The following is a 26,032-nucleotide window of genomic DNA, read 5'->3' as shown; positions in this document are numbered from 1 at the left end:
ATTCTGACATTGTTTTCCAAATTTTATTTTATTTATTTACATTCCTGTTATCTCCACCCTCATCCATCTGCCCCTTCTACAGTTCCTCATCCCACTGCTCCTCCCACTGAGCCCCCACCACCAGACCTCCCCATTCCCTGGGCCCTCAAGTCTCTTGAGGATTAGACTCATCTTCTACCACTAAGGCCTGACCAGGCAGACTGTAGGACCTTGAAAGGCAGACTGGTTTCTGGCTGAGATAACCTTGAAACCCTGGTGACCCTGCAAGGGACGGTAGGCATTTTGCCAAGCTCCTGAACACCAGGCCCCTGGCACAAGGCCCCAGCTCTCCATAGGTTTGTGGCCATCAGTCAGGTAAGGGCAACACCCCCAAACCCCTCTACAGGTAGAGGACAGGACCACAGGTCACAATAGCCTCAAGATCTCATTTTAATGAAGTACCTAAAGGCCTAGAGGCTTAGCCAATAAACTTCCCTTCACAGACACTCCTCCCTGCAAAAGGTATTTAAGTTCAGGCCCGCCCTGAGAAAGTGGATTACATTTTTTACTCATCGCCACTTTCCACCATGACAATAAATGCCTTAAAACTATAGACTGCCTCTTTTCATCGGGAACCACAGTGGGGAGCCATGGAACAGGCCTTCACCTAAAGAGCTGAGTATAATCTCCCACAGAAGGCTTCACAGCACTCCCAGCCTCATACTCCACCAAGCCAAGCCGCCTACTGAGTAAACCAAGGACTCTCCTCCCCATGACCAGCCCACAGGACCCCACTCCTTTCTCAGCTCTTCTGGCATCCAGTCGCCGCTGGGGTGCCCAAGAGCCTGAAAAACCAAACGGCCCTGGCCTCCATGCAGGTCCCGGACGCCCCAGCCAACTCCAGCAGTAACCTGGGACCTCAGACTGCACTCTTCAACCTGCTGGAGCAGGATTCCACAGCTTCACATAGCCCAACACCCACCTGGTGCCTTGGGTAAGAACAGTTGAAACTCCTGCATCCAGCCTCCACAAGCAGCCTGATCCCGGAACAGCCCTAGCCCTGATCTGATGCGGGACACACCCCTTAACCCAACAGCAGACCTCTGCTATATTTGTGCCAGGGGACTCAGACTGGCCCATGTATGCTTCTCGCTGGTGGCTCAGTTTCTGGGAGTTGCTCTAGGTCTGGGTAAGTTGAGACAGCTGGTCTTCCTATGGGATCCCTCACCCCTTCAGCTTCTTCAATCCTTCCCCTAATTCAACCATAGAGGTCCCCGACTTCAGTTCAATGGTTGCATGTAAAGTCTGTATCTGTCTCATTCTGCTTCTGGTTAGGCCTCTTAGGGGGCAGCCATGCCAGGATCCTATCTGTAAGTACATCACAGCATCAGTAATAGTATCAGGCCTTGGTGTCCTCCCATAAGATAGATCCCAAGTTGGGCTGGTCATTGGACTGCCTTTCCTTCAGTGTCTTCTGCATTTTTGTCCTTGTAGTTCTTTTAGACAAGAACAAGTCTGGATCAGAAATATTGACTGTGGGTTAATAACCCTGTCCCTTTGCTTGAGGCCCTGTCTATCTACTGGAGGTGGGCTCTTTGACTTCCTTCTCACCAATGTTGGGCATTTTGTCTAAGGTCACCCTGATTGAGTCCTTAGAGTCTCTCACCTCCTGGTCTCCGGAACTTTCTAAAGGATCTCCCTCTGACCTTATCCCTGATGCTGGGCTTCTCTCCTGTCCCTCTTCTATGCCTGATCCTGTTTCCCTTTTCTCCTCCGACTCCCCTCTCCTTCTCAGATCACCCAATCTCTCTGCCTCCTGTGATTATTTCCTTCCCCATTCCAAGTGGAATTGAAGCATCCTCACTTTGGCCTTTCTTGTTACAGTCGTTGGTTGTGTCTTAAGTATTCTGTACTTTTTAGCTAATATACTTTTGCAAACTGGTATAGCCACTATACCAGTTTCAATCTGGCAGTTTCTCAGAAATTTGTAAATAGTTTTACCTGAAGACCCAGCAATACCATGAGCTGCCCCACCATACCATAAGGACAAATACTCCACCATGTTCATAGCAGCCTTATTTGTAATATCCAGAAGCTGGAAACAACCCAGATGTCCCTCAATCAAAGCATGGATACAGAAGATGTAGTTCATTTACACAATGGAATACTATTCACCTATTAAAAATGAGGGCATCTTCTCCCTCCCAAGTGAGATTGAGACATCCTCACTTGGCCCCTTTGGCTTGTTAACCTTCTTGTTCTATAGATTGTATCCTGGGTATTCTGTACTTTTTTGGCTAATATCCACTTATTAGTGAGTACATGCCATGAAAATCCTTTGGGTCTGAGTTACCTCACTCAGGATATTTTCTAGTTCCATCCATTTGCCTGCAAAACTCACGATGTCCTCTTTCTTCGTGTAGATCTATTTCTGATTTTATAAGGAACCTCCAGATTGATTTACAAGTGGACAGGGAGAGGAAAAGGAGAACATGATCAGGTATTGGTGGGGAAAACAGGACTGAAACCCTGAGGTCAGCAGAAAGAATGGAAACAAGCCACCTTGAGAGGAAGGAGGTGGGGGCTGGGGCTCTACAATGTACCAGAGACCTGGAAGGTGAGAGACTCTCAGGACTCAAAGGGAAGGACCTTAGATGAATTTCCCAACAGTGAGGAGAGGGAACTTGTAGAGTCCATCTCCAGTAGAAAGACAGGGCATCAAGTGAAGAGATAGGTTGCCATCCCACAGTCAAAACCTCTGACCCAGAATTGTTCCTGTCTGAAAGAACTGCAGGGACAAAAATGGAGAAGAGACTGAGGGAAAGGAGGTCCAATTACCAGCCCAACTTAGGATCCAGCTTAAGAGGAAGCTCCAAGGCCTGACACTTTTACTGATGCTATAGTGTGCTTACAGACAGGAGCCTAGTATGACTGTCCTCTGAGAGGCCCAACAAGAAGCTGACTAAGACAGATGCAGATACTTGCACTCAACCATTAGACTGAAGTTGGGGACCCCTGTGGTTAAATTAGGGAAAGAATGAAAGAAGCTGAGGAGGAGCGCAACCCCATAGGAAGACCAGCAGTCTCACTGGTCTAATCTGGACCCCTGAGATCTCTCAGACACTGAGCCACCAACCAAGCAGCAGACTTGGCTGATATGAGGCCTCTGACACATATACAGCAGAGGACTGCCTGGTCTAGCCTCAGTGAGAGAAGATGCACCTAACCCTCAAGAGACTTGAGGCCCTAGAGAGTAGGGAGACCTGCTGGGGTGGGGGGTGGGAACAAGAGAGGAGGACTGGGATGAGGAACTGTCAGTGGGTAGACCAAAAGTTGGATAACAACCAGACTATAAAAAATTAAAGATCATTTTGAAAAATGAGGATATCATGAATTTTGCAGGCAAACGAATGGTACTAGAAAATATCATTGTGAGTGAAGTTACTCAGAGTACATGCATGGTATGTACTCTATCTTATTCTTTTGTTCATTCTTATTATATACTCAGTCCTTCAAAATTGAAAATTTGACTATTGTGGATAATTCTATATGTAAAACAGAAGTCATAACAGGAATAAACTATCCAGCCTATTTTAAAGAGAAGAAACAACAAAAGATACATTGGTAAATATTTAAAAAGTAAAATTGATGCCATCTCCAAATCTTCAACAACTTAGAGTCATTGGTTATATCACAAGCATCAAGGTATATGTTAGACATTTAAGGATGAGGGTGAATACTATTCAAGATATATCACTGGGTATGAGTTAGGATCCTCTCTCCTTGAGACTTTTGGGTTAAGGACCTACAGTATAAAAATATACTCATCCCTAAAATCTTTACAGGAACTATATCTTTAAAGAACATCTGGGTTTCTACCTCAAAAGGGAAATGAGAAAAACATGTGTAATGGTTTAAAGTAAAGATAATTACGGGGTTCATGATAAACTGCCAGAAGACCCTGTAATAATTTTCACAATAAGATCAGAATAGGAAATCTAAGATTATAGACCATTGGGCTGTTTACAGAACTGACATTTCATTCTGGATTTATATAACCCAGCAGTATCTAACCAATTTTTCTATCCAAGACATTGTTCTAGGTGAACAGAAGAGTAGTGTTAAATGAAATATTGTATTGCTATCAGCACACAAAGAGAATGATAATGCCAGGAAACCCTAACCCCCCCACCCCAAACAAATGGAGAATATTCAAGCTGTGACCATGGCATGAAAATATAAAAAGCACAAAGGTCATATGGAAGGTTATCATGGAGGACTGTCCCTGGGGAAGAATTGAAGGAACATAAAAATGACTGGTGATGATTTTATATGTAAGACTTTTGGTCCCAAAAGACAGTGATATAAAGTATAAAAAAATCATGCTACAACAAACTGTCTGATTATTGGTTATTGAAAAAAGTAATTGGTAACAGTAGCATTTGTGATTTACCATGTGAAGTTTTCATTGTACAATAAAGAAATGGGAGTCATAGGAAAAATGTTAAGCAGAGACTGTTTAGAGTTAGGCTTAATGTGAAAATATTATGTGTAGATAAAATATCAACCTGGACTCTGTAAGGGAAGGACATGAGACTAGGAACTATTCATCTTGTCTATCAAAAGAGAAGGATGAGCAGAACAATCCCCTAATCTCTTTTAAATCAGGAACATTATTTTCTCTATGATAACAACTTAAAAAACTCTGAATGTAGAAAATGAAAACATATCCCATTACTCCTTGAATGTTTTGTTCCTACATCCAGGAAATTAGAGCCTATAGCATGTCCTTAGAAGAATATCAAGCCTACTTCACCACACAGGAAAGGACACTGGGGAAATACTACCAGTGACCCACAAGGCAAAGACATCAGGATAGTTTTCTTAGGAGAAATGAAAATTTTGCTACAATCTAACAAAAGAGTAACCATACACCTACCTTCCTATAGACCCCATCTCTTGAATGCTAGGCACAGGCTGGGATGAGAATTCTCACTGGGTTGAAGGACTTTGGTGGATTTATCTGTTATTCTGCACACACAGAGATGAATATATTTTAAGAATTTACACTTTCTTTGTGTTTTTAAACCCTTAGTTGTGGCCATGACCAGACTAAGCTAGCACTTGAACTTTTTAATAAAACAAAATGGAAAAGTTGCTGAAGAATGTCATACTTTGGAGAATTCTCTAGGATAAATTTAATGTCTTCTTTTACCCTTGGGAGGCCCAGTCATTACCATCTTCCCTTGGTGTATTTCCCTTCCTCACCATTCACACTGCATCTGCTCTTAGCAAAGGGATTATATCTGGTGTTTCTCCACTATGCTGTGGAGATGAATAAAATGTTAGATCCTTGAGCACAGGTTTATGCACAAAAGGTCCTGAAAACTATGTTCAGGGATGCTGGATCACATTTAGGCTCCCTATAACGTTTCTCTTCAAGGGACTAGTGAGGCTGGAAACCCAGAGGCTTAAAGGGCCATCTTTAAGAGCCTAGACCACAGTGCTACTCTGATCATGGAAATAAAATATTAGAGACATCAGAATCTGAGAAGGATACAGAAGAGGTGGCAGAGAAGAGGAAGAACAGTCAAATAAGCAGAAGCCTTCCTTTTTTAACCACTATCTTATGAACCATTCTGTACATAGCAAAATGCAATTCAGTGGGATTGGTATAGATAAGGTAAGGACTATGGTATTCATTAAAACTTTGTACTTTTGTTTCTGTGCCTTTCTTTTCCCTTCCTCCCTCTCTCTCCTTCGCTTACTTCTTCCCTTCTCCCCTTTCTTGATCTCTCCCTGGTACAATCCCATTTCTATATAATTTATAAAAACACAGACACAGCCATCTGCAAGGTTTTCTGTGCTTCGGTGGCAGATGAAAATTTGCCAATCACTGATATGTTTGGGTCAGGATAAAGCTATGACTGATGTCAGTATCCAGATACAATTTCATCAGTAATTTCATCTTCACTAATTTCTGGTTCCTGCCTCTCTCATATTCATTCTCATTTAAAGCTCATTCCAGCTATTTTCACCACCTGCTTCCCTACTTTGGAGAACTGTATCTAATAGTTGATATAATATCCCCTGCTAGAGCAGCCTGTTAACTCTAGCTTCCTTCGTGTCTCAGTCTTGAAATTGCCTGAATTAACCTTCCTTCCCAGACCATTCAAATGTTTTGATCCAGTGAATCTGAGGAAAGCTGAAGAGGGAAGAGTAAGAATGAGAAGAGAGCCTGGTTCTCTTCAAATTGAGCAGTGCTGGATTATGTTTATAAATGGATATCTGGAAAAGTGCAATGTCTAGCCTGATAGCAGCCCTTCATTCTTCTATAACAACCCACTCTTCTTCTAGACAACAATGACTGCATTTTAAACAATGGCCTTTTCATGGAATCTTGAATTAAAATAAAACCCCAGGAAACACCTGTGACATTTTTTGGTTACCTTCTGACCTGCTTTCCTCAGATCCATTAGTCTTGTTCATTCTGAAAATAAAAATAATAGTTGGATTTTAGTTGGATATTCCCCAATTTTATAGGAAAAGAAAATGATTCATAAAAGAGATTAAAGTTCCTCAGCAAGTAAATGGCACAACAAAAAATTTAGCTACTTTACATTGAAATAGTTTCAAGTCAAAAACAGTCCACTTAAAGTTCTGCAAAGGCCAGAAAGAAAGAAACAATACTGTAAAAAGAAATTACATTATTACTGACCACAGCATTTGTGGATGCTATTAAGGGAAAGGGGCCTAACTATCACCAACTCAACAGTGTGCTGTGGGACTGAGATGTTTGTCAGTGAGCCCATCTAAACCAAGATGGCCTCCGAAAATGACTAACTTGTTAGCTGCATGTATCAGACACTACTGGGATCACACAGCTCAAGCAGAAAGACAAGAACAAGTATTCTGGCTAATTTTTTAAGAAGTAAATGTCCTGGTGGCTGTAAATGACACTGTGCAAGACTAGCCCCCTCCTTCACTCCCGTTGGCCCCTACCTTTGCTGGTAAAGTGTCCTGTTATAAACAACAACCATGAAGATGGTACTGTGAGTTAGCCAAATTCCACAAACAACATCTAATTTCTAAGACTGCCATCTTTCCTCCAATGCTGGCAAACGTTCTCTTTCTGTGCCTGTGTCGTGTCTGTGTCTGTGTCTGTGTCTGTGTCTGTGTCTGTATGTCTGTGTGTCTGTGTGTCTGTGTATCTGTGTTTCTGTCATGGTCTGTCTGTCTGTCTGTCTCTCACACACATGCACACACACACACACACACACACACACTCACACTCACACACAGATGGAACAAAATCTTATATCTGGATATTGGGAATATGAAACTAAAAAATTCTCTTGTTCTATGCCTCTGTAGCGGATGTTCAGCCACTACACGATAAAGAAGTTAGATAATGTTAGTTATTAGAGTTATGTAATTTCCTATGAGCACAAAAAGTTAAAGGATTTTGTTGTTTCTGTCAAGGGATTTTTGTTTGATCAATTGTTATTGTTAAAGGATTAAAAAAAAGATAACCTAACAAAGATTTAACTTTGGTGTCTAAATATCTTTTAGATATTTAATCTTTTTATACTTAAAGCTAGATATAATTTTAGGTTATACATATTATGTGTATATAATATTTACCCTCTATATTATAAGACAAATATTCACGATTCATCTGATACAAGAAATGCATTTTTTAAAAAGATATACAGAGTGGTTGGTTTGTTGTTGTTATTGTTTGTTTGTCACAAATCTAGATGTATCTGGGAAGAGGAAATTATTTCATTTGCTTTTGAGATTATAAGTAAATATAATTAAATCATTCCCTCTTCCCTTTCCTCCCTCCAAACCTTTCCTTATACCTTTGTTCTTTTTCAAATTTATATTGAGAACATGCCTTTATAGGACTGGCCTATCATCAGGCCTGTGGGGTATTGTGTTATTCAATGGTTAATTTGATAGGTAGGTCCCAGCTCACTGTAGATGGTATCACCACTGGGCAGGTGGTCCAGATTGTAAAACAAAGCAGGCTGGGCAAGTCATGAGGAGCCAGCCAGTAAACAATACTGCCCCATGACCTTTACTTCACTTCATGCCTCCAGATTCCTGCCTTGAGTTCCTGCTCCAACCTATTTCAGTAGTACAGTATGGCCTGAGATTTGTAAATTAGAATAAAACCTTCCTCCCCGTTTCTTTTAATCATGGTGTTTTATCACAGCAATCAAAACTCTAAGAGAGGTATGTGAGTATTGTCAAAGAACTAGGAGGCTAGAAATAGTTTTGAAAATAACTCAGCTCCATAAGATGAAAAAGCACTAAACATTAGCAAACAGGCTTCTCAGAGCATCAGAGTTAAAATAAGGAAATTTCTTGGACAGAACATCTAATTGAGCTTTATCATTCCACGTTGAGAATACTGAACTAATGAACAAACCCCTAGATTTTAACAAATCAAAACATTGGTGACAGTAAACACATCTCACAGAATTTATGGTTTTTTAATAGTAGAGCACATTTTGAGGGGCACTGGACCTGGGTGGCAGTACACAAAGTGATTAATGAAAGAGAACACCAAAAAATGTGAGTATGTAACAGAAGAAGGAATATGCCATTTTTCTTCAGTGATCTCATGAGTCAGAAAAAAGTGAGCAATATTGATTACAATAGGTCTCATAAGTAAGATGGGTGTTGAGCAAATTGCTAAATTACTTTTGAAAAAATATCTTATTTTCATATTTATGCTATTTTATTCAGCACACGGACGGATGTTTTTCCATCTCCCAGGATCTGGATAACAGAAGAGCTTAGTGAGAGGATAGTCTTCCTTAACAAGAATTCTCGGACTTTTGCTAGGAGAATGCCTTTTAGCAATAGTACCCAGTTCCATCCCTCTTTCTTTCTCCTTCTGGGGATTCCAGGACTGGAAGTTTTCCACATATGGATTGCTTTCCCATTCTGTCTTGTGTATCTGACTTCCCTTGTGGGAAATATCACCATTCTGTTTGTGATCAAGACTGAACACAGCCTCCACCAGCCCATGTTCTACTTTCTAGCCACATTATCAATGATTGATCTGTGTCTATCCACATCTACCATCCCAAAAATGTTGGGCATCTTCTGGTTCAATCTTCAGAAGATCAGTTTCGGGGGCTGCCTTGCTCAGATGTTCTTTATCCACATGTTTACAGGCATGGAAACTGTTTTGCTAGTGGTTATGGCTTATGACCGCTTTGTTGCCATCTGCAAACCTCTCCAGTACACCACGATCCTCACCAATAAAACCATCAGCCTTCTCCTCTCGGTTGTTATTGGAAGAAATTTAATTCTTGTGACTCCGTTTGTGTTTCTCATTCTGAGACTGCCCTTCTGTGGGCACCACATCATGCCTCACACGTACTGTGAGCACATGGGTCTGGCCCGATTAGCTTGTGCACCCATCAAGATCAACATCATCTATGGACTCGTGGTGATTTCCCATATCCTTGTGGACATGATCCTGATTGCCTCTTCCTATGTGCTTATCCTTCGAGCTGTTTTCCGAATTCCCTTTCAAGATGCCAGATTGAAGGCTCTCAACACTTGTGGGTCCCATGTCTGTATAATGCTGTGTTTTTACACACCAGCACTGTTTTCTTTCATGACTCACCGCTTTGGCCAAAACATTCCCCACTACATCCACATTCTTTTAGCTAATCTATATGTAGTTGTCCCACCTGCTCTGAACCCTGTCATTTATGGCGTCAGGACTAAGCAGATCCGCGAGAAAATTATAAAAATAGTTGTACAAAAAGAATAATTCTAAGTAGATTTGCATAAATGTATCCACATATGGCTCAAGGTATAATCAGAGCTCTCCTGAAAGTCTTTATAATTTTTGGTGTGCTTTCCATGCCTAACACCTTGATCCAAATGCTTTGGTATTAAGAGCTAAGAAAAATACATTTCTGCCCAGTCTCCCCACTTCCCTCCACATGTCTGGACAAAGTTTAGAAGTCATAGAGATAATGCTAAAGGTAACAATGCCCTTTGAATAGAGTCACTTGAGGTAGAGAGGACTACCTTTCCATTTCTCCACACATCTTCTCTTTAGGTAAGTTTAAATATTGAAGAACAATGTGACCTAATGTGTTTTATGAATGCAATGCTTAGCCCTTGGCTTAGTAGGTAGTGGTACTTGAATTAGAACATCTAGTGCTTCACAGGATTCTATCCTTTACAATAAGCCTAGACTTTCCCTTCATCTCTAAATCATTGATTCACTTTGATTAAGTTCTCTACATTTTATTTTTACAGCTATTATTGCTCCTTCTGTGTTCTTACTCCTTTTCCCACCTCACCATCATTTCTCTAATAAATTTGGTTTTAAGGGATTGACAAACTACCATATGGACATTAAGGAAATGTGATTCTTTTTTCCAGTTTAATGCAAGTAGGTGTGAGTAATTCTAAGTATCTTGTGTCTAAATTCAATCTGATTGTATACATAATTTGCCTTCATGTACATAGTACTTCATAAAGTTTAGAGGATAAAATAAAGCCAATTCTATGTCATAAGTTTAAAAAAAAAATCTCTGTAAAATTTCTTAATGCTAGCCGGGCGGTGGTGGCGCATGCCTTTAATCCCAGCATTTGGGAGGCAGAGACAGGTGGATTTCTGAGTTCAAGGCCAGCCTGGTCTACAGAGTGAGTTCCAGGACATCCAGGGCTACACAGAGAAACCCTATCTCGAAAAACCAAAAAAAAAAAAAAACATTTTTTTCTTAATGCTATGAATTTTGAATATTTGTTCATATTCTCAAGTTCCCAATATGGTTGAAGAATGAGGTTTTGTTTAAATTGTTATTGACATGAAATTCACAAATAGTCAGTTCTAGAAAACTCTTGCTTCAAAATCAACAGATAAATCCTGAATGTCTTCTGTTCAGAAATGTTGTCTAGGTCCACATGTCAATACAAAATTACTCAAATTATTAGATGACTAGGAAATATTGATATAAAAAGTCAAGAAGTAAAAGGTAGCATCTATTCACCTCTGGGAACCTAAGCAACTTTTGTTCTGAATCACACCAGCTATACCCCAATCCTGCCTGGTGTAGCAACCTGTAGAATTTCCTGGTTTGTGTGCATGAATTGCACTTGAGTTTTATAGCCTCTACCTTGTGCATCTGGAAATTATTTGCTATAAATTGCAAGTGAAAAAAATTTAAAATGCATTAAAATCTGATCTATGGGCTTAATCTTACAAATAAAATGTCTGATGTCAAAATGAACATAGATACCTATGTCCAAAATATACCAAATAGCCCCATCTTTAGCATAATTTTCATGTGACAAAAGAAAAAAGCTTGCTCATACAGATTATATTTATCAGAAATAATTAACTCTCATTAGGTGGAATGTGAGGTTCAGGTAGACAAGTATTAAGTATTTCTCACATGTAAAATTGGGGATAGTCATCATGAAGGTAGGATGATTATAAGGGGAGAAGGAGATAAGGCCACAGGGCATATACAGGATAATGGAGGGAGGTGTAAATGTTACCAATGTGTCATATGCATTTATGAAATAAAACCTACTCCTGTGGACAATTGGAATATTCTAATTAAATCTGTAAAACCAAATGTCTTCTTTCTATAATTTGACAGTTTGTTATTAAACTGTGTCCACCATTTTTAAAAACTTGCCAACCTCCTGCCCTATTTTTTTTTATCCTGAAAGAAATCTAGGATCTCTGAACAGATATTCTCAACATTGCAGCTACACAAATATATATCTAAAATATATTGAAATATTAGAAGTAGGGTGATAGCTTGGGGCTCTTTCACTGTTTCTGCAAAAATGTAGTTGATTTGACCATTAAGTATCCATACACTTCAAGTGGCAAGCAAGTCTTTTGTTTGTTTTACGTTTATCAAGAATCAAATTATTGTATGTTGAAACTGTAACATAAGCTCATGAAGATAGTTTGCATCTAGAATCATTAGCTTGGCAAATGCATATTGCTGACATCTAGTGGTCAAAGGAAATATGTATCTTGATTAAAAAAAAAACTACTGAGTTTTTCATGGGCTATCTTTAATAATTTAGTTTATTTTTTTATGTATTAATATATTAACTCACTGCATTCTGTGAAAAGCCATGTGGACTGTATATTGTCAATTTTATCACTCATGAAAAATCTATATGGAAATGATAAGGCCCAAAGATATGAGAAGGGCTTTTGATTATTGAATTACTGGAAATGGATTTCAATTGCCTGACTCCCAAAGAATTAATTCCAGCAATAAGATGATTAAAAATTAATAATTATGACTATTTTTATTTGTTAAACAACTTTTATGTCAGAACAAGGCAAGCAAAACAAAACTGTAGCTTTCTGCTGGGCTTTGTCTCATATATACATCAATCAAGCCATAAATAAATAAATAATTACTTTATAGACAAAAAGAAAAGAACCTTTTCTCACTTTGGCATTTTTAGCTACCTCATACAAAACAAATAATTATAGCATAGGGAACACACAGAGAAATGCACAGAAACATACTGGAATGCTTGAAGTAAGATTTTGTTGTTTTCCTTTCCTTTTGTTTGTTTGGTTTTGTTTAGATTTTTTTGTTGTTTTTTCCAGACAAGGTTTTTCTGTTGTAGCCTTGCCCATCATGGAACACGCCCTGTAGACCATGTTGGCCTTTAACTCACAGATCTACCTGCCTCTGCCTCCAGAGTGCTGGGATTAAAGGTGCTACCACCGCCTTGTTTGTTTGTTTGTTTGTTTGTTTGTTTGTTTGAATAAGACTTTTCCCCTTTGAGATTACAATTAACATAGTCATGACACACTTTAAGTCAGAAAGGGAGCAGAGAACATTCTGAAGGCCAATTTGGTTACCATTGCCCATTAAAAATGGTTGGTCTCCGCTGGGACCCAGAGCTGTCCACTCAGAAGGAGTAGAGCATTTTTAGGTCCCTGTGTCTACACATCCAGCTTTACCTGCCCAGCCATGGCACTGTGTCTGAAGCAGGTGTTTGCTAAGGACAAGACTTTCCAGCCTGAAAGCACTCTGAGCTTGGCACACAGCAATTTGAGCTATATAAGAAGGCACAAGCTTCACTCAAGTCTGGCCTGGACCTTCGGAGTATGGTGATGCTGCCACTTGGCAAAAGCATTTGTGACTGAATCAAACCCAGAAGCTACTGGCATGACTGAAGGCCAGCACAAAATAGGCCTCAGGCCAAGGAGCCATTGGAGCTTGAATTGAAGAATGCAGATTCTATCTCAGGACACTGAGGATCATGTAGCTGATGGAGAACCTCCCATCTTAAAAACACCTGCCTCAGCCCACTCTCTTGATTCTTGGATTTCCAAGCACAGCTATCCAGAGAGACTGGGATGCTCGTTCAGTAACCATTACTCAGTACCTCCATGCTGAGCCCTAAGCACAGACTCACAGGTAGGGAGACTGACAGAAATAGGTTTCTGCCCTTCCAGAGCCTTTATCCTGAGAGGCCAGGATGAGAACAAGAAGTCACATAAGAATATTGTATCTGTCTCTCAATATGCATGGGAGGAAATTGAAACCGTTAAAAATCCAAGGCTCTTGACTTTTACTCTAGGACCTGCTGATTGTGACATGGAGATACGTGTGTGCAAAGAGAGGCTGTCATATACTCTCTAGAACACAACCATTAATTCACTGAATAAGGATCGCTAGCCTGAAGCCAGAAAATTCCACTACACCCTGGGTTAGCTAGAGATGGCTGCTGAGGCAAACCTCCAAAAACAGGCCCCTTCTATGGCTGAGGAGCTGCCTGTGTGCCTTCCAGAGAAAAGGCCAGGGCTCTCGGGGCAGCAGGACCAACCTAGAATGTCTCTGTTGACTCCAGAAAAGTCCCCAAGGGAAGCATGCTGGCCTGCAGCCTTGGCAGTGTCTCAGAACTGAGGGCAGTGGCAGATGCCCCCACGGTGGGCTACAGAATCTATTCTGAAATCTAGGCTGCAAAGAGGGACCATGGTGGGGGAATCTATTTTTGTGAAAGAAGAAATTTTGCTATTTTTTGGTACAATAAAAGATACAAATTAAAAATATTGGTTGGCCTCTAGCAATATGTACAGAGTATAAAATTTAGATAAAAATACAAATAAAATGTTCTTTTAAAGTACTTTTTAAAAAAAAACTAAGTCTTGGAAGGTGTTTTGCTATTTTTTTTAATTTAACCTTTTATTTATTTATTAATTTACGCTCCACATTTTATTCCCCCTTCCCCATCCACCCTCTGACTGTTCCATATCCCATACCTCCTCCCCCTCCTCCCTACCCCCCTGTCTCCACCAGGATGTGCCCACCCCCTAACCAACCAGACCTCTAAACTCCCTGGAGCCTCCAGTTTCTTGAGGGTTAGGTGCATCATCTCTGACTGAACTCAGACCCAGAAGTTCTGCTGTATATGTGTTGGGGGCCTCATATCAGCTGGTGTATGCTGCCTGGTTGGTGGTCCAGGGTTTGAGGGATCGGGGATCCAGGTTAATTGAGACTTTGATTTTTTGATTTTCTGTGTTGTTGGTTTTTTTTTCTCCCTTGCTAGAAATTCACTTTGCAGTTTTTGAAAGGCTGGCACTGCTCTCTGAGGGTTCTACAGAGGGACAGAAAGAATGCAAAAAGCACAGCAGAGCCATGCAGTTAAGATCCCCCCAAAACTAAAGTTGCCTACCCTAGGCCTGTCATTAGTCAGTTGGGATTTGGGAGCGGTGTTTGGGTCCTTACCGTGCCCTGATGAACTATTGACTACCAATGGATTCTGGGAAAGTACAGACATTGTCTTCAGTTGTGTCACCACCAAGCACCTTTGAACCCAGAGTTACACAGACCACCTAATTATAGCTCAGTAGGTCACAAAGCAAAACAAAAAGACATGAAAGTGGAAAAAAAGACTTGTAGGGAAGAAGAGGGGTTTGACAGGGGTGCAAGAAAGATAAGAGAAGGTAGAGGATGAGTGTCAACAGAATGCACTACATATGTGACATCTTCAAAGAGCGAACATAATACAAGTACAACTAAAAATCATATCATGTCCTTAAATTGTACTTTATGCTTGGCATAAATGTCTATTATGTTTATGTTTTTTGGTTAATATATAGAATTAAGGGCACCAAATGCTCACAAAAAATACATACAATTTTATACGTGTGTGCATGTGTGTCTAAGTGTGTGTGTGTGTGTGTGTGTGTGTGTGTGTGTCTGGCTGTCTGACTGTGTCTATGTCTGTGTCTATATCCAGTTTGGGAAATAAATAAGAATCATATTTTTCTCCTAATTAATTAGTTTATAAGTTTCAGAGATGACTTAGAAATACTGGGGGTTTCCTACTGTGCTCTTTTCCTCCTTTATTGCTTCTCTGCCAAAAGTGACATCTACTTTCACCACAGTGAGACTTGCAGAATTAGTGTGAAGCCATTATGCCTCTGAGAAGCTAACTTCCTGGGACATGTTCAAGAGAGAGTGCTCCCTAGTGATGTTCAGATAACTGATCATTGGTACGCAGAAACAGAGAAAAAAATAACTACTCTCAGAGATGTGGGAATTTTCTGTGCTGTGTCTAGATCCTCATTGGGAGGAGGCTCTCCCCAGAGAATTAGAAGTCTTCTTTTAACTTCCTGATTCTGGCTATTAAGAACTTGGTCCCATACATGTCATAGTCTATGGCATCCAGTTCTTCACAAATGACTCCTCAGATGTTGGTCAGAGGTGGGTAAGTTCCAATAATGCTGGTAGAAGGGTCTCCAAACATTAGCTGACCTTCAGCAAGTCAGCCAGTGACTGTAGACTCTGTTGATAGATATCCAGGTGCACAGTGTGTGGAGGGGTCAATATGATAATTACTCAGATTCATCTCTCAAAATCAGACACCAATATCCACAGTGACAAGAAGAATAGCATATTGGCTACATATGAGAAATATTCATGGAAAGGGGTTAGTTGTCATAGTTACATATTTTCCTTCTTATACATTTCCATTTCTTTTGAAATGAGGCCAAATTACCAATTAGTAATTGGTGGCAGGAGAAAGAAATTTGATAGCCAAAATAGGGGGCTAAGTAATGTTACTGGCAAAATCAAACTTACTTTAAAATGTATCAAATTACTTTAAAATTTTAACAAAAAATTTACAATTTTCCAGAGTTAGTATTTTAGAAAATACAATTCATATGATAAGAAGTACAGTCTGAAGTTTAAAAAGAATAATTATTGAGTTGAAAATTACATTAGCAAGGAAAATAGGGATTTAAAGTCCCAAAAAACCACAGCAATGTAAAACTAAACTCAAACAAAACCTTTTATTTCTTTTACTTACTTTTTCCCAAATTCACATTTTTTTAAATTTTTATTTATCTGTTGGTGTTTTGGTTTGTTCATTTAGGTTTTGGTTTTTAAGTAGGCTGCTTATATCATGGAAAGTTTGTCTTCCTCCTTTGGCTTAGATAGTTTTGCTGGGTACAGTAAATTAGGTTGATATCAGTGATCTTTTAGAATTTTAAGTACCCTACACCAGGCTTTTCTGGCTTTTTAAATTTTTCCATTAAGAAATCAGCTATTATTCTAGTAAGTTCTCCCCTTTTTCAACGTGTGTGTGTGTGTGTGTGTGTGTGTGTGTGTGTGTGTGTGTGTATTTTCTTTGAATACTCTTTCTTTGTTCTGTATACTTGATGTTTTAGGTATGATATGCCATGAGTAGTTTCTTTGGGACTGTCTATTTTGGGTTTTGTGTGTTTCTTGTATCTGTATAGATTTGTCTTTCCTTAATAGACATTTTCTTCTATGATTCTGTTGAATAAACTAGTCTATATCATGGACCTAGGATTCTTTTTTCATCTATGTCTATGATTCAAAGTTTTGATCTTTTCATAGTGTTCCATAGTTTTTGCATGTTTCTTTTTTGTGTGTTTTGAAATGTTTCATATACTTTCCTGTAGTAATTCAATTCCTCTATGTTACCTTCAAGTCCTGATATTTTGACTTTTATTTAATCTAATCTATTTAAAAGGCATTCCTCTGAACTTTCTAATTGATGTATCGAGTTTTTCAATCCCATCTTCATTTCAATGTGAATTCTCTTCAATATTTCCATTTACTGAATTTAGTTTTCATATCCACAAATTGTCTTCATTAGTTCATTCAATATTTATTTTTGTTTTCCTGTGCGTCAATCAGATATTTATTGCTTTTATTTTTATGTTCATTGAGATGTTTCTTTGTGTCTTCTTCAAATGCCTTGAATTTTGATGTTGCTTATCATTGCTACTTTAAATGCTATATGTTGAATTAATATGCAGGTAATTATCATTGGAGACCATTTCTTTAGGACTGACAGATTTATGGGGAGAAATACTGTCATAACCTTTCATAATGTTTGCATTTTTGTTATATGACCTGGACACATGACCTTCTTTAGTTATATACAGGATGTGAGCTTCTAGTTTTATATAGGATGTGAGCTGCCTTTGCTGATTGAACAGTATCTAACCTTGAAGCACAAGGCATCCTCAAACTCATGATCCTCCTACTTAAACCTTCCAAGTGTTGAGGTTTGTATGTATACTAGACCTCTTTCCAAAAAAAAAATCTAAAGTATTATTTTTTCAGTGAAAAGTAAAATTAAAAGAACACTTTGGACTATTTTATGTGGAGGTAATGGCTAGGGATAAATACAAAGAGAGATCTAAAAAAGGGACAATGGGTATGAAAGCTACCGATACTGAGTTTGATATAATCAAAACCAAAGGAAGAGGAAGACCAGGATAATCCAACACAGGAGTGAACAAATCACAAAATAGCTAATTATAACACATATTTGGAAATAATTCTATAGTACATTAGAAAAATGGGATATAATATGGGCACATGTCAATCTAAATGAAATATATCACCATGTTTTTAAAGACTATATATAACTACCAAATTAGAATGCATTGTACTCAAAGGAGTGCTCAAGAGTCTACCACAAAATTCACCCTCTGTGGTTAATAGTGAAGTAATAGGTTATTTGCTCACACACATTACCTCATATGTTACAAGTGATAATTCAGACCAGAAAACAAGGCAACAGATGAATTCAGTTTTTGGAGTCAGATAACTAGTAACTAAATATCACCACATACAATATCTGAAAAATTAGATACAGTGCTTACACAATGGAAGCCAGTAAGTACTCGTCATATTGCTCCAACTTTTAGAGGCCATGAAACATGAAAGGTCTGAAATAAATTTTTGATATAAAGGTCTGTTCATGTAATGATTGTAATACTAAGGCAGAATTTTACATTTCTAAGAGGGAGTATTGTTTTATGGAATTGTGTATTAGTCTCCAGTTGCCTCTATTCCTTAATTTCATTCCATAGTTTAATTCCAAACCACTGTCTATCTAACCTATCTCCTCTTACTCCACTGCCACATACAACAATTTCTCTTCTGCTTTTCAAGAAATGTTTTATTCCCCACAACTTGTTGAGTCATCATCTCCTAATTCCAGCCCAGTCATATTTTTGTACACTGTACATGTACACACACACACAAATACACATGGGGAATGGAGGCAGGGAGGGAAGGAGAAACTACATATTGGTTATATATGTTATATTCTGATTAGCTAGTGTAATTATAAGTAAATAGTTGCTAAATTAATGTATGTAAGTCCTTCCTTAAAACTGAAAAGATAAAAGACAGAAGTGCATGATTTTTTTTTGCAAATTTGAACATTTTCTACATAGTTTTTCCATAAATATGAGGCAAATTTGTCAAAGTTAAAGTATCTCTCATTCTTTCTGTAGGTTTCATGTTCTGTATTATGGAATTAAAGAATAGGATTTCTGCTTCTGAAAGAATTACACAACATACTATGAAAGAAGCAAGGGTCTCTCAGTGGAAGCCAGAAAACTGCAAGAAATACATATGTGATCAGTTCACACTAACATGTTTCATTCCAACAAGACACAGTTCCACCCTTCCTCCTTCCTCCTGATAGGGATTCCAGGGCTGGAAGAGTTGCACCTGTGGATTGGCTTTCCCTTCTTTGCAGTGTATCTAGTAGCTGTCTTGGGGAACATCATCATCTTATTTGTGATCCAAACTGAACGCAGACTCCACCAGCCCATGTTCTACTTCTTGGCCATGTTGGCATGCACTGATTTGGACTTATCCACAGCTACTATCCCCAAGATGCTGGGTATTTTCTGGTTTAATCTCAGGGAGATTGCATTTGGAGCCTGCATCACTCAGATGTATACTATCCATATATGCACTGGCCTGGAATCTGTGGTGCTAACAGTTATGGCCATAGATCGCTATATTGCTATATGTAACCCACTGAGGTACAGTATGATCCTTACTAACAAGGTGATAGCTATTCTAGGTATAATTATCATAGTCAGAACTTTGGTGTTTGTGACTCCGTTTATATTTCTGATCTTGAGGTTGCCTTTCTGTGGTGTCCGGCTTGTCCCACATACCTACTGTGAACACATGGGTTTGGCCAAGCTAGCATGTGCCAATATCAGGGTCAATGTCATTTATGGACTGGTTGCTTTCTCAGTGGGATTCATTGATCTATCTGTGATTGGATATTCCTACATCCGGATTCTCCAAGCAGTCTTCCACCTTCCATCCTGGGATGCTCGGCTGAAGGCACTAAGCACATGTGGCTCACATGTCAGTGTCATGTTGGCCTTTTACCTTCCAGCTCTCTTCTCATTCATGACACACCGCTTTGGCCACACTATCCCTCACTACATCCACATACTTCTAGCCAACCTGTATGTGGTTGTTCCTCCTGCCCTGAACCCTGTTATCTATGGAGTCAGGACAAAACAGATAAGGGAGAGAGTACTAAGAATGCTTAACCCTAAGATGTACTGAAAGTTAGTTCCAAGATCTTCCATAACAGTCCAACATACTTAACACAGTCCAGTCAGAAGTAAACATTAGAAACACATTTTGTTAAATTTCCACAAGACAGCAAGTGAACAATAAATTCTGAGGGAAAAAAATGCTCACTTCCCCCTCACTATCACCATAAAAGCCAATCCCATTACATGACTCTCCACGCATGATTAATAAGTTAGTGTACACCATCAAAAGATATTACATAAAGATTCCAAAATCTTATCTCTAGTCCAACCTATGGGAGGTACAATAAAACTCTTTTTTAAAAATATTTATGAAAACATAAAATTCCCAGTGTAAAAAAAAGAGGAGGATTGGAAAGAGTTGGTGCCCATTAACTACCTTGAGTGGCATCTTCCCACATATGCTATTGAGTCACATGTCAGATCCAAAGTTATAGTGATAAAAAATGGCATGGAATATTATCTAAACCAAGAATAGAGTGGTGAAAGGTGAACTAAATGTCATAAAACATATATTCATTTAACCACAACTCTGGCCTTTTCTGGAAGTTTAACCTGAACAGTACAATAAAGTCTTTGAAGGTGGGTGTGACTACTTGAAATCCAAGTTCCTGTGAAGCAGAGGCAGCTATATTGGAGCTATATTGGATGGGCATCTGGACCCATCTTAAGCTACACAAGATCAGTATGTTCTAGACCAGTCTGGGCTGCATAATAATCTCCTGGCTCACAAAAACTTCTAAGAGAGAGAGAGAGAGAGAGAGAGAGAGAGAGAGAGAGAGAGAGAGAGAGAGACTACAAACAAACAAAATCTAGATAAACCTTTATAAGCTTCAGTATTCCTGCCCACAAAATACTTTTTAAAAAGCAACAAAAAGTTAATTTGATGCTATAAACTCAAAAACAATGGGAAATATTTGAATACTATTGAACTTCAAAACATATGGAATCTTGGATACTTAACACAGTATGTCTGCTTTTCTTGGTGTTTGTAGATTTATCTTTTTAATCATATTTTTGTTTATTCTTTCAAAATCTTATGTATATGTACAATGTACTTTAATCATATTCATCCTTTACCCTGCCCATCCAACATGTCTCCATTTCAACTTCATTTTCTTTTTTCTATTACATATTTAACCCACTGAGTCCAATTAATGATGTCCATATTTATAAGGAGTCATTTTCTAGGATGTGGGCAATCTATCAATGGCTTCACCCTCCCCCCAACCAATCATGAATTAATAATAGCACTTCAGCTAGAGGTAGGACTTCAGCATATCCTTGTTAGGGGTTTTAAATGGCTTGATCTTGGACAAGTCCTATACCTGCATGTAGCCATAGCTGCTGTAAGGTCATATTGCAGCAGCTATATCCTGTCCAGAAGATATTTCATCATATTCTTCCCTATCCTCCAGCTCTTACACTCTTTCTGTGATGTTCTGGGATATTTGGTGGCAGGGGAGAATTGCAGGCCAACATAGATATCCAATCCACACTTGAAGGGACTCTGGCTAGCTCAGGCAGGCCTTGCCCTTCTCTCCCATTCTCTCTGCCCATTAAATCTAAAAACCATTAGATTACCTAACCCTTCAGACTTGAGGCCTCAGGGAATGGGAAGGCCTGGTGGAGGGGTGGGGGTGGAGGTGTGGGTGGGGGCATCACTTGGAGACAGGAGGGAAGAGGAATGGGGTGAGAAACTGTGGGAGGGCAAACTGGGAAGGGGGTACAACTGGATTGTAAGAAAATAAAAGTAATTCTAAAAACTTAGATTACATTCCAAAAGTTAGCCACCAAGGTCTATTCCCATTTTTGATCCTTTCTTCCTCCTGAGGCTGACTAACAAGGTACAATTATCAAAGTATTGAAGTCCAGCAATCAACACCTCCCAATTTGGCTCACCTAAGTAACATGCCCAATCAAAATTAAACACTTCCTCCTAATATGGGTTTTCTCATTTTATAAACTGCCATTTTCCTATGTGTCATATCTGTCTTCTCCTTACCTAGATGCAAGTCTTTGTCTTATCCTTCTCCTCTGTTCCCTTCCCTCTCTTTCTCATCCTGTCTTTGTTGCTTATTCTCTGCCTTCCGTTGCTCTGGAGAAAATAAATCTCCTTTGTGCTGAGAACTTTGTTTTGGGGGTCCTGAGGCAATATTTTTCCTTTTAATTCTGAGTACTTACAATCACTTATGTTTTCAGCTTTTTGAATAGTTATGGGTCTCTATCTTATCATTACCTATTGACAATAATAAAAGCTCTACCAACCCAGCTACACCTCCAGCCCTAGAAATCATTAATTTAGGTGAAATAAAGAAATTAAGAAAAACAAATATCACCTGTTATTTCATATGAAGTTTATATTTATATATAAATAAATATATATGACCTAAAAATATGTAGCTGGCTATAAGATTGGAGTAATATGGAATGAGGGGAGAATAAAGTAGAGCAATGAATAGATATGTCAAAAGCAGAAATGAGCTCTAACTTTGGTGGCAATTAGTGACTCTGCTTTGGGAACCACAGGATATAAAAACCTAAGAGCAATACTCAAGAATTTGAAAATATACTGTGTTCTCTATTCCCCAACTTCATGGCAAGCAAGCTGTATTTTTCCAGGGAACAGAAGGAATATGAACTGTAATATAAATTTCCCTTTCTAAGAAACAGAACTATTACTGCATGCTAGAGGTACTATCTCCATCCAGTAAATTTAACCTCATGGAAAAATAAAGGCATCAAGTCATTTCCATGATACCAGAGAAAATATAGCCAGGCTTACACGTGGGAAAGTTGTGAGAATAGCATATGGGAGTAGACCTTGAAGGGATACTAGATAGAGTCCTGGGACAGAAAACTAGTAAATGACATGGTGGAGACTGTACCAACTCTAAGCTAGACTCACATATTCTTTGCGGAGGGCCTGGATCATACATAAGGATTTAAGGATCTGTACAAACTTATCAGATAGAGGATCTTTTGAGCAGTACTTTGTACCTTGTACTCCTGTACTCATAAGGACATTGAGTTATTATGAGAGTATGTTGCAGAATGTAGATTTGAAACAGAAAGAACATATGCTCTGCCTGCCTGGACAGAAAAGGGTCACTAGGTACTGTATCACCCTGAGCTTTAGATCTCTGGTAGTGCAAACCACCAGGGATCTGCCTGAACTCAGGAACTGAGCACATAGGCGGTTTGTCTGCCAGCCCACCGGGAGTAGGGCCTATGTCCTGCCCAGAGAGCTGCAGAAGGAGAGAAGCCCCGCAGCCATATTCGCTGCCTGCCAGGACAGAAAAGGGTCACTAGGTACTGGATCACCCTGAGCTTTAGATCTCTGGGGGTGCAAATCTCCAGGGGTCTGCCTGCACTCAGGAACTGAGCACATAGGCAGTTCATCTGCAAGCCAGTCCATCGCAGGACCTGTGTCCTAGGTGAGAATCAACAGAGGGAGTGACCCCCACCACACCATCTTAGCTCCATAATAGAGCAAACAGAGAACACCTGGTTGACCTTGACAACCTAAGTGTAACATTGCTTAAGGCAAGACTGAGCAGGGCTCCAAAGGCACAAAAGAGGAAGGCAGCATATCAGTAATCTGTGCCAGAGGAAACCCAGTCATCCAGTGTTGCAGAAATAACCTTAAAGATCCACAGTAGGTTGAAGCACCAACCAGTGACAATAAGACCATCTAACACCTGAGAGAACTAGATGGCTAAAGGCAAACGTAGGAACATTACTAACAGAAACCAAGGCATTATGGCAGCAGCTGAACCAAATTCTCCAACAATAGCAAGTCCTGGATACCCCAACACACCAGAAAAACAAGATTTGGATTTAAAATCACTGGTCATGATGCTGGTACAGGAACACATGAAGGACATACTTAAAGAAATTCAGGAGAAAATGGATCAAAATTAGAAGCCCTTACAAGGGAAACACAAAAACCATTGAAAGAGGTTCAGGAGAATACAAAAGCCAATAAGGAGGAAACACAAACATCACTTAAAGAAATACAGGAGAACTTTGATCAACAGGCAGAAGTCATGAAAGGGGAAACACAAAAATCTCTTAAAGAATTAGAGGAAAACACAAACAAGCAAATAACAGAACTGAGCAAAAACTTCCAGGATCTGAAAACAGAAGTAGAAACAACTAAGAAAGCAAAAGGGGAGACAACTTTGGAGATAGAAAGCCTTGGGAAGAAATCAGGGACCATAGATGCAAATATCAACAACAGAATACAAGAGACAGAAGAAAGAATCTCAGATGCCGAAGGTACCATAGAAACCATGGACTCAACAGTTAAAGAAAATGCAAAATGCAAAAAGCTTGTAACCCAAAACATCCAGGAAATCCAGAACACAATGATAAAGCCAAATTTAAGGATTATAGGCATTGATGAGAGTGAAGATTTTCAACTTAAAGGGCCAGCAAATATCTTCAGAAACTTCCCTGACCTAAAGAGAGAGATGCCCATGAATAAACAAGAAGCCTACAGAACTCCAAACAGACTGGACCAGAACAGAAATACCTCCCCTGTCACATAATAATCAAAACCCCAAATGTACTAAACAAAGAAAGAATACTTAGGGCAGTAAGAGAAAAAGGGCAAGTAACATATAAAGGAAGACCTATCAGAATTACACTAGATTTCTCACCAGAGACCATGAAAGCTAGAAGATCCTGGGCAGAGCTCATGCAGACTCTAAGAGAACACAAATGCCAGCCGAGACTACTATACCCAGCGAAACTCTCAATTACTATAGATGGAGAAACCAAGATATTCCATGACAAAACCAAATTTACACAATATCTTTCCACAAACCCAGCCCTACAAAGGATAATAGGGGGAAAACACCATTACAAAGAGGGAAACTATACCCTGGAAAAACCAGGATATTAAGCTTCTTTTATCAAACCCAAAGAAGATAACCACACATGTATAAAATTAAAATCAAAAATGATAGGAAGCAATAACCACTACTCCTTAATATCTCTTAACATCAATGGACTCAATTCCCCAATAAAAAGACATAGACTAACAGACTGGATAAGGAAACAAGACCCTACATTTTGCTGCATACAGGAAACATACCTCAGTGTCAAAGACAAAAACTACCTTAGAGTAAAAGGCTGGAAGACAATTCTACAAGCAAATGGTCCCAGGAAACAAGCCGGAGTTGCCATTCTAATATCAGATAAAATTGACTTTCAACCTAATGTCATCAAAAGAGATATGGAAGGTCACTTCTTGCTGGTCAAAGGAAAAATCCAACAAGAAGAACTCTCAATCCTGAACATCTATGCCCCAAATACAAGGGTGCCCTCATTCATAAAAGAAACTTTACTAAAGCTCAAAGCACACATTGCACTGAACACAATAATTGTGGGTGACTTCAACACTCCACTCTCACCAATGGACCGATCAGGAAAACAGAAACTAAACAGGGAGAAGGTGAAACTAATTGAAGCTTTGGACCAATTGGAGTTAACAGACTATATAGAACTTTTTATCCCAAAGCAAAAGAATATACCCTTTTCTCAGCACCTCATGGTACCTTCTCCAAAATAGATCATATAATTGGTCACAAGACAGACCTCAACAAATATAAGAAGATTGAAATAATGCCATGCCTCCAATCAGATCATTATGGAGTAAAAGTGGTCTTTAATAACAATAAAAACGACAGAAAGTCCATATACACATGGAAACTGAACAATACTCTACTTAATGCTACCTTGGTCAAGTAAGAAATAAAGAAAGAAATCAAAGATTTCTTAGAATTTATTGAAAATGAAGGCACAACATACACAAATCTATGGGACACAATGAAAGCAGTGCTAAGAGGAAAACTCATAGTCCTGAGTGCCTCCAAAAAGAAATTCGAGAAAGCATACACTAGAAGATTAACAGAACAACTGAAAGCCCTGGAACAAAAAGTAGCTAATTCATCCAGGAGGAGAAGAAGACAGGAAATCATCAAAGTCAGAGCTGAAATCAATCAAGTAGAAACCAAGAGAACCATACAAAGAATCAACAAAACCAAAAGCTGGTTCTTTGAAAAAATCAACAAGATAGATAAACCCTTAGCCAGACTAACCAAAGGGCACAGAGAAAGTATCCAAATTAACAAAATTAGAAATGAAAAC

General features: G+C 39.1%; 2 protein-coding genes across 2 annotated transcripts; both read left to right on the top strand.

The window, feature by feature from the left end:
• The first annotated feature begins 8,839 nt into the window (after window positions 1-8,839).
• On the top strand, window positions 8,840-9,778 carry LOC127680502 (olfactory receptor 52E4). The gene has a single exon (XM_052175994.1). It carries the CDS (start codon window positions 8,840-8,842, stop codon window positions 9,776-9,778), a length of 939 nt encoding a protein of 312 aa, XP_052031954.1.
• A 9,166-nt stretch (window positions 9,779-18,944) lies between these two features.
• On the top strand, window positions 18,945-19,886 carry LOC127680493 (olfactory receptor 52E5). Its single transcript, XM_052175983.1, has one exon. It carries the CDS (start codon window positions 18,945-18,947, stop codon window positions 19,884-19,886), a length of 942 nt encoding a protein of 313 aa, XP_052031943.1.
• The last annotated feature ends 6,146 nt before the right edge of the window (window positions 19,887-26,032 follow it).

Source organism: Apodemus sylvaticus, chromosome 1, assembly GCF_947179515.1.
Source record: "Apodemus sylvaticus chromosome 1, mApoSyl1.1, whole genome shotgun sequence".
Lineage (NCBI taxonomy): Eukaryota > Metazoa > Chordata > Mammalia > Rodentia > Muridae > Apodemus > Apodemus sylvaticus.
This window is presented reverse-complemented; position numbering and strand designations above follow the sequence as displayed.